This window comes from Saccopteryx leptura, chromosome 9, assembly GCF_036850995.1.
Source record: "Saccopteryx leptura isolate mSacLep1 chromosome 9, mSacLep1_pri_phased_curated, whole genome shotgun sequence".
Classification (NCBI taxonomy): domain Eukaryota; kingdom Metazoa; phylum Chordata; class Mammalia; order Chiroptera; family Emballonuridae; genus Saccopteryx; species Saccopteryx leptura.
In genome coordinates this window covers 91,184,499-91,200,659 of record NC_089511.1, presented here as the reverse complement: position 1 = coordinate 91,200,659, position 16,161 = coordinate 91,184,499, and the positions used below count along the sequence as shown (strand labels likewise).

The 16,161-nt window shown below is 37.9% G+C and overlaps 1 protein-coding gene across 2 annotated transcripts in view; it reads left to right on the top strand.

Annotated features, from left to right (window-relative positions):
* The first annotated feature begins 1,634 nt into the window (after positions 1 to 1,634).
* The window catches only part of TMEM273 (transmembrane protein 273), a 49,589-nt gene continuing 35,062 nt past the window's right edge, over positions 1,635 to 16,161 (top strand). Inside the window, exon 1 of one of the 2 annotated variants that reach the window (XM_066348570.1) lies at positions 1,635 to 1,838. In XM_066348570.1, the coding sequence (XP_066204667.1) occupies positions 1,691 to 1,838 (148 nt within the window). In that variant the 5' untranslated portion in view covers positions 1,635 to 1,690. The remainder of the gene's footprint in view (positions 1,839 to 16,161) is intronic. The other variant, XM_066348571.1, reaches the window with a different exon arrangement.

The following is a 16,161-nucleotide window of genomic DNA, read 5'->3' as shown; positions in this document are numbered from 1 at the left end:
CCTAACTCATAGGACTGTGCTGGAGGTCAAATAAATGTCACATTTAGAATATCTCTACATATGCCCAGCACAGTGGGAAGTGCTCGTTGAGCTACCTATGTTAGGGTTTTGTCTGCGGGAGCCCGAGACTGAAAAGACTTCAATTCCTGCCAGCTCAGTTGGATGGGCTTCAACAATTGTAATTAAGGTGATTTACATTTGGCCCTGGCCAGTTGGTTCAATGAATATAGTGTTGGCCTGGCGTGCGGGTGTCCTGGGATTGATTCCCAGTCAGGGCACACAGGAGAAACATTCACCTGCTTCTCTCTCCTATCCTCTTCCCCTTTTCTCCCTCTTCCTCTGCCACAGCCAGTGGCTCGATTGGTTTGGGTGTGGCCTCAGGAACTGAGGATAGCTCTGTTGGAGCACAACAGACTTAGGTGCTAAAAATAGCTTGGTACTCAAGCATTGACCCCAGATGGGGTTACCAGGTGGATCCTGTAGGGGTGCAGGCAGAAATCTGCCTCATTATCTCCCCTCCTCTCACCTTAAAAAAAGTTGATTTACATTTAAAAGAGTGATATTTCTTGCACACTTAAGTTGGTGGCTTGACAAGCAAGCAGGTGTCAAAAAGAAGTACAGACACATGTGGCCCCAAACCTGTGGGTTAAGACTCTATTGATTGGCCTGGCCTGTGGTGGCACAATGGGTAAAGTGTCAACCTGGAATGCTGAGGTCGCTGGTTCAAAACCCTGGGCTTGTCTAGTCAAGGTACATATGGGAGTTGATGCTTACTGCTCCTCCCCCTTTCTCTCTCTCTGTCTTTCTCTGTCTCTCTCTGTCTCCTCTCTTTAAAATGAATAAATAAAATCTAAAAAAAATTTTTTTTAAATGACTCTATTGACAATCAAGGGTAGTCTAGGGCTGGCTGCTCAGCCTGAGAGTATCTGAATTTGGACGGAGAAAGTCATATCTCTGTCCTCTAACCTCTAGTAGAAAGTTAACATTTTCTTCTGACATGAGTGTAGCCAAACCACAATGATATTACCACTTGAAAGACTCTCATCTGTAGATGTGAATTTTTTCATCCGCATTCCAGCTACTGCACATCTGTCTATGGGTTTCCCGTTTGTTACGCTGTCAGGATTGCGGTAGTCATTTTGCTTGCCACTGGACTCTTGTTATTTACTGTGTGGATAACGAAGCACATATATTTCTATATCTTAAGTTTGCTGTCTAAATATTTTGATAACTGTATGTCAGTATTAACCTATATGCTTTATTTTGGACATTAAAAATGTTATTCTGAGAAGAGAGAGTCGTAGATATCCACAGACTTGCAGGGGTTCATGGCACATAAACAGTCACTGGGCTGTGCTGTGGGCCAGGGAGGGGCGTTTTCTCACCCTGCCTGGGGTGATGAGGGCCAGCGCTGCAGCTGGAGGGCCAGGCCAACCAGCTTTGCCCGCACCCCTCTCTGAGACTTACTGGCTGGCCTGAGTCTCTGGGCAAGAATCTGCAGCCAACTGTGTTTCTGTGCTGTGTGCTGCATGGGGAGGGTTACAGAAGACAATGCTGGGTACAACTAACACCTGGCATGTCACAGTGAGTCCTTATTATGGGCCACAACTGTCCAGCCCCCAGCAGAGGTCAGGAAGATAGGGCCTTCCTTCAGCCTGCCCTCAGAAAGCGTTGAGAGGAACTCAGCCACATGGGGCTGTGGGAGCGGCTTCCTCCACTTCCTGTCCCAGGAGCCCTGAGTCACACAGCCGCTAGTCCTTGCTCTGCAAGGAACCAGGAACAGAAAGCCAGCATGGGCTTGGTGGCCAGCAGGCTGAGAACACTCCTCTTTCTCCTGGGTAAGTGAGGAATGTGATAATGGGGTGTGTTACTCTCTGTGGCCGGGGGTGCTACCCAGTGGGAAACTGGGTGAGCATTTGCCTCTCTGGGCTCAGTCCCTAAAGCCTGGTATCACTGTGGCCAGATGGCCTTTCTCACTTGGACTGGACAGTGAGCAATGCTCTTGTCTGTTTCATTCCAGCGCAGCTTACAAACGCTTCTGAGCCAGGAGAGTAAGAGAGGGTCTGCAGCGGGGAGAGCTTTGGGCTTGGGACCCAGACAAGCCTGGCTCTCATGGGCTGCACTACAAGCTTCTTAGACTCGCTGAGCATCTGTTAACAAATCAATGAAATGAGTGATAATAATGTTTACCTTTTAGGATTGTGTAGAAATTAAGTTAAATTTAATTAAGTCAAATTAAAATAATTTAATAAAATGAGGAAATGTAGGTATGTACAGTTAATGGTGAATCAGTCTTATTATGGAGTAAAGTAGGCCCCTAGTTACCCGGTGGTGTCTTTGTTTTTCTAAAGTCATCTTTAATCTTGTGCATTAAAGAGAAAGGCAGAGACTAATGAAAAAGTGCAGCTAGGTATAGAGGGAGAAATATAAGGCCAGAGAGGAAGAAATCAGGAGAGAAATAAGGCACACAGTGATGATTAGGACTATGCATAGAGACAAGCAGAGAAGAAGAGCCAGGCAGCTTTGCAAAAACTTTGACATCAGCACGGGCATCCCTCATTACACACAGCTGCTCTTGCCCAGAGCTTGTGCTGAGTCGAGACTCAGAGGCCAGCAGTCAGTCTCTGAGTTTCATCTTCTGTCTCGCGAGCCTGTATCCCGGACAGGGGCAGAATTCTGCCTGAAGCTTGTAACAAGACAAGCAGGAAATACAGACAGATGGACAGCCACAGCATCTGTCAGCTAACCTGCGACAGCAGCAGCAAGGGTTGGGGAGAACCAGCAAGCAGGAGCTCGGGGCCTGCAGGGAAGCTCATGCAGTGTGCTCAGTAAAGCGGCAGGTTGCAGCAGAAGTCCTAGCCCTTGTTTCTGCTTTTTACCAATGTAGATAACCTGTCTTGGAGGTGGGATGTTGGGAAGAAAAAGGAAGTTAAACTTAAGAAATCCAATGAAAACTGTGCAGGTTATAAAAACAGGCAATTCACTGGAGAATTACACACAGTAAGCCTTTAAAATGCCCATGCTCATGAATAATAAAAGAGAATGACAACACCAAAAATTTTTTTGAGTGCTTCTGTGGCCTGCTAAGCTGCGTTCTCTGTTAAATACTTTCTATGAATGAGCCTGTTCAGTTCCCACAATAGCTCTATGGAATAGGTCCCACCCTTATCTGTAGTTTACAGATGAGGTTTTAAATCCTTGGCTAAGGGTCCCAGCTAGTTAGTGCTTTCAGAAACTGTTAGTAGAGACAGAGATGGATAGGAGTGACAGTCTGCTCTAAACTTCCTGAATGTTAACCCTTGCTCTACTATTAGCAGCTCAGAGAGTGGGGCCAGTTACTCACCTTGTTTGTGTGCCATTTCCCCCTCTGCAACCTGGGGATAATAATAGTCCCCACCTTACAGGGCTGGTGAGAGAGTTCAGTCTTCACATGTTTAAGGCACACAGCAGCCAGTATTTGACAGGAGGAGGTGAGCTCTCACTCCTGAGTATTTGGGGGAACTAATGGACCCAGTCTTCCCAGAAGGCAATATATGTTCAAATGTGAGCTGTTTACAATCTTCTACCCAGAAAGTCCAATTTCAGGGCTCATCTGAAGAAATAGTAGTGAAAACCAGAAACAAGTGATTATCCATAGGAATCTACAAATGTGGGCAGAGGAGAAGTGACCAAGTGATAGTTACTAAGCTGTAATTATGTAGTTAAATTTTACATATGTTTGCTTACCTATCCAAAAATGGACTAAGGGGAAACATAACAATTGGTTGATAGCATCCTTTATTCTTTTTAAGAAATAAGATTATGACGCATTTTGTTAGTTTCTCTGTATTGAAAAATTTCATAATGTTCATAATGTCTTAATTCTAATAAATTTCTATGAAAAAACAAATAACATGACAGCCTATAAAAACAGTAAGAAAAGGGGTTTTCCCTTTCTGGGCTGGTGGAAGGGACCTGAGGGATTATGTAGCACAACTCACTAACGCGTGACCCGTGAGGGCAGGCGACCAGGCCAGTCACTCCAGGTGTGTGTGAAAGTTGTGGCTGAGAGGGCTCTTGGGGACACAGAGGGGAAAACATCTCTTCCGGTCACCCAGTACTGTCCAGGCTCTCATAGGATCCCACACACAAGTAATTGGAGAGTTTGGAAAAAATAGTTTTTTAATATTCTAAATTTTTTTTTTATAAACTTAGGGCAATGTAACAAACATTCATGGACCCAACACAATGAATGAACACATTTTAAAAATTGGTTTTTTTAAAGTTATATGTATTTAAAAGTATTCATTAAAGAAACATCAGAGGTGGAGCTGAAGCCCTTTTGGCTCCTTCCTCTGTCTTGTTTTCCTGCCTCCCTCCCCAGAGGAAACAGAACCCCCGGCTCTGGCTGTGTCACTTCCTTCCTGTGTCACTTTCTGGTGTGAAAGACTTGACCTGAATGCCACCGTAGCCCACTCAACATGCTGCATTATCCATCAACTCATTCTGATAATATGAATCGGACGTCTTCACTGCAACTACCTGCGAAGATACTGTTGAAACACTATCTATCTATAATTTAGTAATCTACTAGGTACCACTGGGATTTAGGTTGTTTCCAGTCTTTTGCATGACTGCCAAAGCGGCCACAATGAGCCTTCTTGGTCCTATCTCTGAGAACTCTTGCATGGCTGTTTTTCTGGGAGACACACTTGGAAGAGGAGCGGGTATGTCATGAGTGTGCATGAGCCCCTTTCATTGGATATTACCAAGTTGCTTTCCACCAGTGAGGTTTGGATATAGTTGTCCTCTTTCATATTCAGTAATATCTTATAGTATCAGACTTCTCATTTTTTGCCATTTGGAGGGTTGTAAAATATTATTGCCAAGTTTTCAGGTTATGTGTTCCTGATGATGAATAAGAATAACCATTTTTCCTATATTTATCAGACAGCCAGTTTTCTTTTTCTGTAAACTTCATCTGAGTTGTATTTGGTTATTGGTCTTTTGCGTATTTTTTTCCCTAGATATTACTTATTTGTGTCATGTGTTGCAAATATTTGCAAATATCTTCTCTCAGTATGTTGTCTATCTTTTCTCTTCCTGGCATTCTTTGCTCTGCAAAAGTCTCTTAATGTGATACAGTCAAATTTATCATAGAGGTAACTTTTTCTGAGCCATTTCACAGTAAATTGTATAAACATGTTTTTTTTTTTTTGTTTTTTTTTTTAGTGAGAAGAGGGAAAACAGACAGACTCCCACATGTGCCCTGACCAGGATCCACCTTACCAGGCTGTGCTCTGCCCATCTTGGGCTGTGGCTTGGCAACTGAGCTATTTTTAGCACCTTAGGCTCCACGGAGCCATCCTCAGTGCCAGGGGCCAACTTGCTCTAACCAATCGAGCCATGGCTGAAGGAGGGGAAGAGACAGAGAGAAGGGGAGAGGAGGGTTGGAGAAGCAGATGGTTGCTTCTCCTGTGTGCCCTGACTGGGAATTAACCTAGGACATCCACATACCAGGCCAACACGCTACCACTGCACCAACCCACCAGGGCCTTTTTCTTAATCCCCTAAGTACACTAGTGTGCATTTGTCTAGAGATAACCTCTTATATAATCACAGAACTGTTATCAATATCAGGAAATTGAACATTGACAAAATACTTTTACATAATCAATATAGTCCAGTATTTTCAGTTGAACCAACAATGCCCTTTGCAGCTTTCACTCTTCCTTAGCAAAGAAAGGGGGGAGGGATAGGTGTTATATTTGGTAACTGTGTTTCCTTAGTTTTCTTTCATCTGGAATATTTACTCAGCTTTGGTTTATCTTGTATGACATCGATAGTTTAGAAATTTCTGTCCCCCTTTTTTCATAGAAGAGTTTCATAGAACATTTGGGAGTTTGCATGGTATCCCAATGATTAGAGTCTGGTTATCCATTCCTCACCAGAAAACGACCTAACTGAACTTGTGTCCTTCTCAGGGTTCCACATTTGAAGTCAAAGGAAATTTATCTGACAAAAGCTGATGTACTTTCGGCATAATGATAAAAGACTTATAACTAGGTTTTGGATTATGAGTGTCACAATTCTAAATAAATTATTTGCAACTTAACTGTCAACCAATCAGTATCTTTAAATTTTTCTAAAATATAGCTCTAAAAAAATAGCTACTGAAAAAAATCTGTTAAAATTTCTAGACATTTTATTAGAGGTTTGTACCTTCCTTTTTAAAAAGCTGACATATAAAATATTCCTATGGACTGTAATTCCACCAAAATGTCAGCTATCTATCTTCATTTTAATTCCATTGGAAAGCCCCTGTTAAAATCTACATGTTACTATAATCATGTTAATAAAAGAAATACAATATCACTTTAATTATGTTCCAGTTGCCTAAAACATTCTTCATTAAAGGAGCCAGAGTTATTGAAGAGAGGAGTCTTTCCCCTTCCTTTAATTTATAATGAAAAGATGGCAGAGGCCAGGATAAAGAGAATTAAATTTGTTTTTATCTTACAAGTCAAAGTCATCACTTTATTCCTTGGCTCATAGTCCCTTAGATCTTTGTAAAAAAATCTTTCCTGACAGCTTTTCCCCTGTTCCAGATTCCTGCCAAGATAATGGTTCAGAATCCTGTGGTGTGTGTGTTTCAGTGAGAAAGAATTCTTGATCTATTACTTTTCTATGTTTGTGTGCGTGTTTGTGTGTGTGTGTAACAAATCACCAAAAATGTAACCAAAGAAAACTAATATACCAGCATCTCTCAGAAAAGTCAGTACAGGGCAAAGGAAAAAGGCTAGGACCTTAGGAAGGCAAGGAGAAATGTCCTGACAAAGCAAGAATTTTCTTCATGGCTTTTGCTCATTTTCTAATTGAATTCTTTGGGGTTTTTTTGTTTTTGTTTTTTTTACTATTGAGTTTTCAGAGTTCTTAATATATTCTGCAAGATTCTCGTGTGTGCCCTAACTGGGGATTGAATTTACAACCTTGGCTTATTGGATGACCCTCCAGCCAACTGAACTACCTAACCATGGCAAAAGTATTTAATTTTAAGTCTAAGTTACTGATATTTTTTATGGAAAATGATTTTGATATCATGTCCAAGAAGTTTTCATCAAACCCCGAGTCTCCAAGAATTTTACCTTATATTTTCTTCTAAGAGTTATATAATTTTATACAATATTTCACATTTAAATCTATTATCCACTTTAAGTTCCTTTGTGAATTTAGGTCCCCCATAAATATCCAATTGCTCCAGCACAATTGGTTGAAAAACTATCCTTCCTTTATTTGAATTGATTTTGCTCCCTGGTGAAAAATCAGCTGATCGTACTTGTGTGGACTACCTCTGGGTTATCTTTTCTTTTTCATGATTGCCTGTCCCCTTTGCCAGCACCACACAGCCTTGATTTTTGTAGGTATATAAGTTTCAGGATAGTAGAGTGATTCCTACTTTATTCTTCCTTTTTAAAAAAGTTTTAGCAATTCTAACTCCTTTACCTTTTTTTGTCATTAATATATTTTTGAAGCATTTGATTTTTTTTTTTATTTAGAGAATTAAATTTAGCAGGTTGACATTGATGCACAAAAGTACATAGGTTTCAGGTAAACATTTCTATAGCATTTGAACAGTTGATTATGTTGTATACCCATCACCCAAAGTCAAATCATTTTCTGTCACCTTGTATATATATTTGTCCTTTACCTTTCAATAATCTTAGCTATATCAACCAAATATTTTGCTGAAATTTTGATAGAAATTACATTTGTTTTTAAATCAATTCAGGGAGATTTGACATATTTATCATATTGAGTTTTCTATAAGCTTCATATGTATTTCCATTTGTTAAGCTTCTTTTTTATTTCTCTTATTAGCCTTTTCGAGCTTTTAATATGAGATCTTTATATGTGTTACAATATTAGATTTATAGCTAAGTATTTTTGAGTGATTGTAAATTGAGTTGTATTTAAATTTTCTCTTTCTATGTGTAATTGTTAGTATATAGAAATACAATCAATTTGTGTGTTGATCTAGTATCCTGCCACCTTGCTGAACATTAATTCTAAGAGTTATTTTTTATATTCCACATAGACCATGATGTCTTCTGCAACTAGAAACAGTTGTAGTTCTTCCTTTCTAAATGGTATGCCTTTTATTTCTTTTTCTTGACTACTGGGATGGATTAGCAGGAAATTCCAATACTATGTTGAAGAGTAATGTATGGTCATGGTAGACAACTTTACCTTGTTCTTGATTTTATTGAGAAAGCATCTTATTTCTCACTATTAAGTATAATGTTAATTGTAGCATTTTGTTTTTGTTTTTTTTTGTAGACATTGAAGAAGCTTCCCTCTATTCTTAGTTTTCTGAGTTTTTGTCATAAATGGGAATAGAATTTTGTCAAATGCCTTTTCAACCTCACTTACTATGATCATATGATATTTTCTTGTTTAGCTTGTTAATATAGTAGATTACATTGATGGAATTCTGAATATTGAAGGAATCTTGCATCCCTGAATAAGACTCCATTCAATCATGATGTATAATTCTTTTATATTGTTAAATTCTGTTTGATAAAATTTTGATAAGGATTTTGAATCTATATTCATGAGAGATAGTAGTCTGCAGTTTCCTTTTTTCCTTGTTTTTGTCTGGTTTTCAGGTCACGATAATGCTGGCTTCATAAAATGAATTAAGGAGTGCTTTTTCTTCTCCTATTTTCTGGATGAGATTGTACAGTATTGGTGCTAATTTTTCTTTAAACATTTCTAGAATTCTCCCATGAAACTCTCTGGGCTTGCAGAATTATTTTGGTGGATTGTGGGGTGAGGATAGTTTGTAGATTATGAATTCAATTTCCTTAATTCAAAGTATCTATTTCATATTGGATGAGCTGTGATAGTTTGTACTTTTTGAGGCATTGATTCATTTTTCTAAGTCATCAAGTATTTATGCATAGAGTTGTTCATAGTATTTCCTTATTGTCATTTCTGATGTATGCAGGGTTCATTTTATTTCTGATATTGGTAACTGATGTCTCCTTTTTTCTTTGTCAATCTTGCGAGAGGTCTGTCGATTTGATCAATTTTTTTCAAATCAACAGTTATTTTGTTTCACTGATTTTCTCTATTATTTTTGCTTTCAATTGCATTGCTTTCTGCTCTTGATTTATTATTTATCTGTACTTCCTTCTGCTTGCTCAGGCTTTATTTTTATATTCTTCTGGTTTCTCCAGAATTAGATTATTAATTTAATATTTTCCTTTTTTCTAATGTAAAAAAAGCATTTTGTGTTATGAATTGCTCTCTTAGCATTACTTTAGTTGTGTCTCACAGGTTTTGATATGTTTTTATTTTTATTCAGTTAAAAATATTTTAATATGAATTATTTAAGAGTATTATTAGTTGATTCAAAATTTCCTGTTATTTTTCTATTATTTACTTCCATTGAGTCAACTGTGATTAGAGAACACACTTCGCAAGATTTAAAATTTTTAATCTTATTTTTATTCATTTTAATGCAGTGACATTGATAAATCAGGGTACATATGTTCTAAGAAAACATCTCCAGATTATTTTGACCTTTGATTATGCTGCATACTCCTCACCCAAAGTCAAATTGTCTTCTGTCACCTTCTATCTGGTTCTTTGTGCACCTACCCTCCTGCAACCCCCTCCCTCTCCTTCCTCGCCCCCTCCCCACCCCTCCACCCCACTCCCTGTTACCATCACATTCTTGTCCATGTCTCTGACTCTCATTTTTATGTCCCATCTATGCATGGGTTCATATAGTTCTTAGTTTTTTCTGATTTACTTATTTCACTTCGTATAATATAATCAAGATCCATCCATGTTATTATAAATGATCCAATGTCATCATTTCTTATGGCTGAGTAGTATTCCATAGTATATATTTACCAAAGCTTTTTAATCCACTCGTCCTCTGATGGACACTTGGGCTGTTTCTAGATCTTTGCTATTGTGAACAATGCTGCTATAAACATGGGGGTGCATTTCTCCTTCAATGGTGTTCTAGGGGTATATTCCTAAAAGTGGGATGGCTGGGTCAAAAATGCAGTTCGATTTTCAATTTTTTGAGGAATCTCCATACTGTTTTCCACAGAGGCTGCACCAGTCTACATTCTCACCAGCAGTGTAGGAGAGTTCCCCTTTCTCCACATCCTTGCCAGCACTTCTTCTGTGTTGTTTTGTTGATGAGTGCCATTCTGACCGGTGTGAGATGATATCTCATTCTGGTTTTAATTTGCATTTCTCTAATGATTAGTGATGTTGAGTATTTTTTCATATGCCTATTGGCCATCTGTATGGCCTCTTTGGAGAAATGTCTATTCATTTCTTTTGCCCATTTTTTGATTGGCTTGTTTGTCTTCCTGGTGTTGAGATTTACAAGTTCTTTATAAATTTTGGTTATTAACTCCTTATCAGACATACTGTCAAATATGTTCTCACATTGTGTAATTTGTCTTTTTATTCTGTTCTTATTGTCTTTGGCTGTGCAAAAGCTTTTTAGTTTGATATAGTCCCATTTGATTATCCTGTCTTTTATTTCACTTGCCCGTGGAGATAAATCAGCAAATATATCGCTGCAACAGATGTCGGAGAGCTTACTACTGCCTATGTTTTCTTCTAAGATGCTTATGGTTTCACGCCTTACATTTAAGTCTTTTATCATTTATCATCAATTTTCCCAACACCATTTGTTGAAGAGGCTATCTTTACTCCATTGTATGCCCTTACATCCTTTGTCAAATATCAGTTGTCCATAGAGCTGTGGGTTTATTTCTGGGTTCTCCGTTCTGTTCCATTGATCTATGTGCCTGCTCTTATGCCAGTACCAGGCTGCTGTGAGTACAATGGCCTTGTAGTATAGCTTGATATCAGGAAGTGTAATACCTCCCCCTTTATTCTTCTTTTTTAAGATTGCTGAGGCTATTTGTGTTCTCTTTTCATTCCATATAAATTTTTGGAATATGTGATCTACATCTTTAAAGTATGTCATTGGTATTTTAATTGGTATTGCATTGAATTTATAAATTACTTTGGGTAATATAGACATTTTAATGATGTTTATTCTTCCTAACCATGAGCATGGTATATGCTTCCACTTGTTTGTATCTTCCTTGATTTCTTTTATCAATGTTTTATAATTTTCCGAGTACAAGTCTTTAATCTCCTTGGTTAAATGTACGCCTAGGTACTTTATTTTTTTGGTTGTAATAGTGAAGGGGATTGTTTCCTTAATTTCTCTTTCTGACTGTTCATTGTTGGTGTATAAAAATGCCTCTGATTTCTGAGTATTAATTCTACATCCTGCCACCTTGCTGAATTCATTTATCAGGTCCAGTAGTTTTTTGACTAAGACTTTAGGATTTTCTATATACAATATCATATCATTTGCAAATAATGATAGCTTTACTTCTTCTTTTCCAACTTAAATGCCTTTTATTTCTTCTTCTTGTCTGATTGCTGTGGCTAGAACTTCCAGGACTATGTTGAATAAGAGTGGTGAAAGGGGGCACACCTGCCTTGTTCCTGATCTTAAGGGTATTGCTTTTAATTTTTGCCCATTGAGTATGATGTTGGCTGTGGGTTTGTCATAGATGGCTTTTATCATGTTGAGGTATGTTTCCTGTATTCCCAGTTTGTTGAGAGTTTTGATCATGAATGGGTGCTGGATTTTATCAAATGCTTTTTCTGCATCTATTGAAATTATCATGTGGTTTTTCTCCTTCTTTTTGTTTATGTGATGAATAACATTGATAGATTTGCAAATATTGTACAAGCCTTGCCTCCCCAGAATAAATCCCACTTGATCATGGTGTATGATTTTTTCCATGTATTGTTGGATCTGGTTTGCTAATATTTTGTTGAGGATTTTAGCATCTAAATTCATCAGGTATATTGGCTTATAATTTTCTTTTTTTGTGTTGTTTTTGCCTGGTTTTGGAATCAGAATTATACTCGCCTCATAAAAGGAGCTTGGAAGTCTTCCTTCCTCTTGAATTTTTTGAAATAGCTTGAGAAGGATAGAAGTTAGTTCTTCTTTGAATATTTGGTAGAATTCACTTGTGAAGCCATCAGGCCCAGGACTTTTCTTTGTTGGGAGGTTTTTGATAACTGTTTTGATCTCATTTGGTGTAATCGGTCTGTTTAGGTTTTCTGATTCTTCCAGATTGATTTTTGGAAGATTGTATGTTTCAAGGAATTTGTCCCTTTCATCTAGGTTGTGTAGTTTTTTGGCATACAGTTATTCATAGTATTTTCTTACAATCCTTTGTATTTCTATTGTGTCAGTTGTTATTTCTCCCCTCTCATTTCTAATTTTATTTATTTGAGTCCTCTCTCTCTTTTTCTTGGTGGGTTTAGTTAAAGGTTCATCAATCTTGTTTACCTTTTCAAAAAACCAGCTCCTAGTTTCATTGATCCTCTGTATTCTTTTTTTATTCTCTATGTCATTTATTTCTGCTCTGATCTTTATTATTTCCTTCCTTCTACTACATTTAGGTTTTACTGCTGTTCTTTTTCTAATTCTTTTAGATTCAGGGTTAAGTTGTTTATTTGAGCTTTTTCTAGCTTCTTAAAGTGTGCCTGTAGTGCTATGAACTTCCCTCTCGGTATTGCTTTTGCTGTGTCCTATAAATTTTGAGTTGTTGTATGCTCATTGTCATTCGTTTCTAGGAATTTTTTTATTTCTTCTTTGATCTCATTCTTAATCCATTCGTTATTTAATAACATGCTATTTAGTTTCCATATGTTTGAGAATTTTTTAGCTTTTCTGTTGTAGTTGATTTCTAGTTTCATGCCATTGTGATCAGAGAAAGTGCTTACTATGATTTCAATCTTCTTAAATTTGTAGAGACCACTTTTGTGCCCTAACATGTGGTCTATCCTAGAGAATGTACCATGAGCACTTGAAAAGAATGTATATTCTGCTGCTTTAGGGTGAAAGGTTCTGAAGATATCTATTAAATCGAGTTGATCTAGTGTGTCCTTTAAGTCTGCTGTTTCTTTGTCAATTTTCTTTCTTGAGGATCTATCTAGTGATGTTAATGGGATATTAAAATCCCCTACTATTATAGTGTTGCTGTTGACCTTGCTCTTTATAGCCATCAAAGTCTGTTTTATATATTTGGGTGCTCCTATATTAGGTGCATAGATATTTATAATAGTTATATCTTCCTGTTGGATTGCTCCCTTTATCATTATGTAGTGGCCTTCTTTATCTCTTACTATATTCTTTGTTTTAAAGTCCATTTTGTCTGATATAAGTATTGCTACCCCAGCTTTTTTTTCATTTCAATTTGCATGAAATTTTTTTTTCATCATTTTACCTTCAGTCTATGTGCATCTTTTGTTTTAAGGTGTGTCTCTTGTAGACAGCATATGTATGGGTCCTGTTTTCTTATCCATGCAGCTACTCCATGTCTTTTGATTGGATCATTTAATCCATTTACATTTAAGGTTATTATTGATATGTAGTTGTTTATTGCCATTTTATTCTTTAAAGCTGCATTCCTCTTTTGCTATATTCTTTTCCCACTTTGATCTTGTTTACTCCATGCCCCTTAACATTTCCTGCAGCATTGGTTTGATTGTAATGAATTCCTTGAGTTTTTTTTTTTTTTGTCTGGGAAGCTTTTTATTTCTTCAATTTTAAATGATAGTCTTGCTAGATAAAGTAGTCTTGGTTGTAGGTTCTTGTTCTGCATTACTTTGAATATGTCTTGCCATTCCCTTCTGGCTTCAAGTGTTTCTTTTGAGAAGTCTGATGTCTTCCTTATGGGGGCTCCTTTGTAGGTGATAGCCTTTTTTTCTCTCACAGCTTTTAATATTTTCTCTTTATCACTTAGCTTTGGTATTTTAATTATGATGTGTCTTGGTGTAGGTTTCTTTTTAGTGGAGTTCTCTGTGCTTCTTGAATTTGTAAGAGTTTCTCCTGCATTAATTTAGGGAAGTTTTCAGCTATGATATGATTAAACATAGCCTCTATCCCTTGTTCTTTCTCTTCTTCTTCAGGAACCCCTATGATGTGGATGTTATTTCTCTTTATGTTGTCACAGAGCTCTCTAAGAGTTTCCTCAGACTTTTTGAATCTCTTTTTTTTTCTTCTCGGCTTTCATGCCTTTATTTCAGTTGTCCTTTAACTCGCTGATTCGATCCTCAACTCTATCCATCCTGTTTTTAATTCCTTCCATTGTGGTCTTCATTTCTGATATTGTATTTGTCATCTCTGACTGATTCTTTTTTAATATTTCAATATCATTTTTTATACTTGCTATTTCTTTATTTAGGTGTTTGTGATGACCATCCAATGTTGTTCTAAGATCCCTAAGCATGCTTACAATCATTATTTTAAACTCTGCATCTGGAAGTTTGATTATTTTCATATCACTCAGTTCATCTCCTGAAGGTCTCTCTTGTGGTTTCATTTGGATTGCACTTCTTTGTCTTCTCATTGTGTGTTTGGGTGTTTTCTTTGTAGAGCTGGTTGAGTCTAGGTTTGGTGTTGTCTGCCTCCAGTTTTCACTTGTGTTGTTTCTAGGTCTTCTTAGGTTGGCATCAGCTATTATTTGTAATCCATTTTCGGATTTGGGCCGCTTTGAAGTCTTGATTTGTTTGTTTTCTTAACAGGTGATTGTCTTGTTTGCTGATCTCAGCAGGGGGCTTATTTGAAACTGTATCCAGGTATGAAGTGTATGTGACCTGAGGCTCTGAAGTCCTCTTCTGCCAGTTAATCTCTCTGGGGGCAGGTTGCTTTCTCAGCTTCAGTAGGGGGAGGTGTATCTCAGATCGCCATGGAGACCTGAGTTATTGCCTCTCCTCCCCACTTTTTGTTTTCAGCTGTGTCTTCTTGCGCTGATTGGAGCTGGAGAGATGTCTGTATCTCTGTTACCTGGAAGTACTTTTGTATTTTGCTTTGTGGAATAATCAGCCCCTACCTCAGTTGTAGCCGCCTTCAGCACTGAATGGGTCAGCTTTTCATGTCATCACCTGTATTGCTCTCCCCCTCACCATCCATCTCTCTCTCTCTCCTTTCTTTTTGGAAGACATGCGGGCCCTTTCAACACACCTCATTCCTTGGTCGCCAGGCAAGTGGCTGTGAGCAGTATTTACTGCTCTTTTCCTTGGAGTGAGAGCCCAGCCTCACCACCCCCCCCCCCCCCCCCCCCCCCCCCCCCCCCCCGTTCCTGTAAGTAGGGGAGATTCAGGCATTCCCTACCAGGTTTGTTGTGGCTTCTTCTTTGCTCCTTGGTTTTTGAAAGCTGTTCTTGTAGTCCAGATTTGGTTTTTCATGCTGATTGTTCATAAATTAGTTTATAATCCAGTTCAGTGGTGTGAGCTGGGAGTCTGTGTGTCTGCCTACTCCGCTGCCATCTTCAGGTCCTACCTTCGCATAATTTAAATTTTTTACATTTGTTGTGGTTTGACTCAAGTATAGTCTATCTTGATATGTCTTATTTGTGTGCTTAAAGAGAATGTGCATTCTGCTAGTATTAGATCCTGTTCCTTGGTAGTATGGTTGAATTTTAAAAATATCATTACTGACTTTCTGTCAGTAATTGTTCTATTAATTATTGAGAGAAGATTGTTACATTCTAAAACTGTAATTGCACTTTTGTCTATTTTTCCTTTCAGTTTTTGCTTTACATATTTTGTTGCTGTTGTTTGATATATAGACGTTTAAGATTACTATGTCTCTTCCATGGATAGATTTACCATTTTGTAATGTAATGTCACTAGCTCTGATAATTTTATTTGTTCTGAAATTTTTTTGATATTAATATAGCCACTTCTTTAAAAAATAACATCTATGTGTCATTTCTTTTTCTGCATTTTTCTTTCAACCTGTATTCTATTTGAAATGAGTTTCCTGTAAACAGCATATAGTCCAGTCATTATTTATTTATTTATTTATTTTTAATTTTCAATTTTTTTTTGTATTTTTCAAAAATGAGAAGCTGGAGGGAGGTAGACAAACTCCCGCATGTGCCCAACTGGGATCCACCTGGGAAGCCCACTAAGGAGTGATGCTCTGCCCATCTGGGGTGTTGCTTCGTTGAGGCTAAAGCCATTCTAGTACCTGAGGCAGAGGTCATGGAGCCAGCCTCAGCACCCAGGCCAACTTTGCCTCAATGGAGCCTTGGCTGCTGAGGGGAA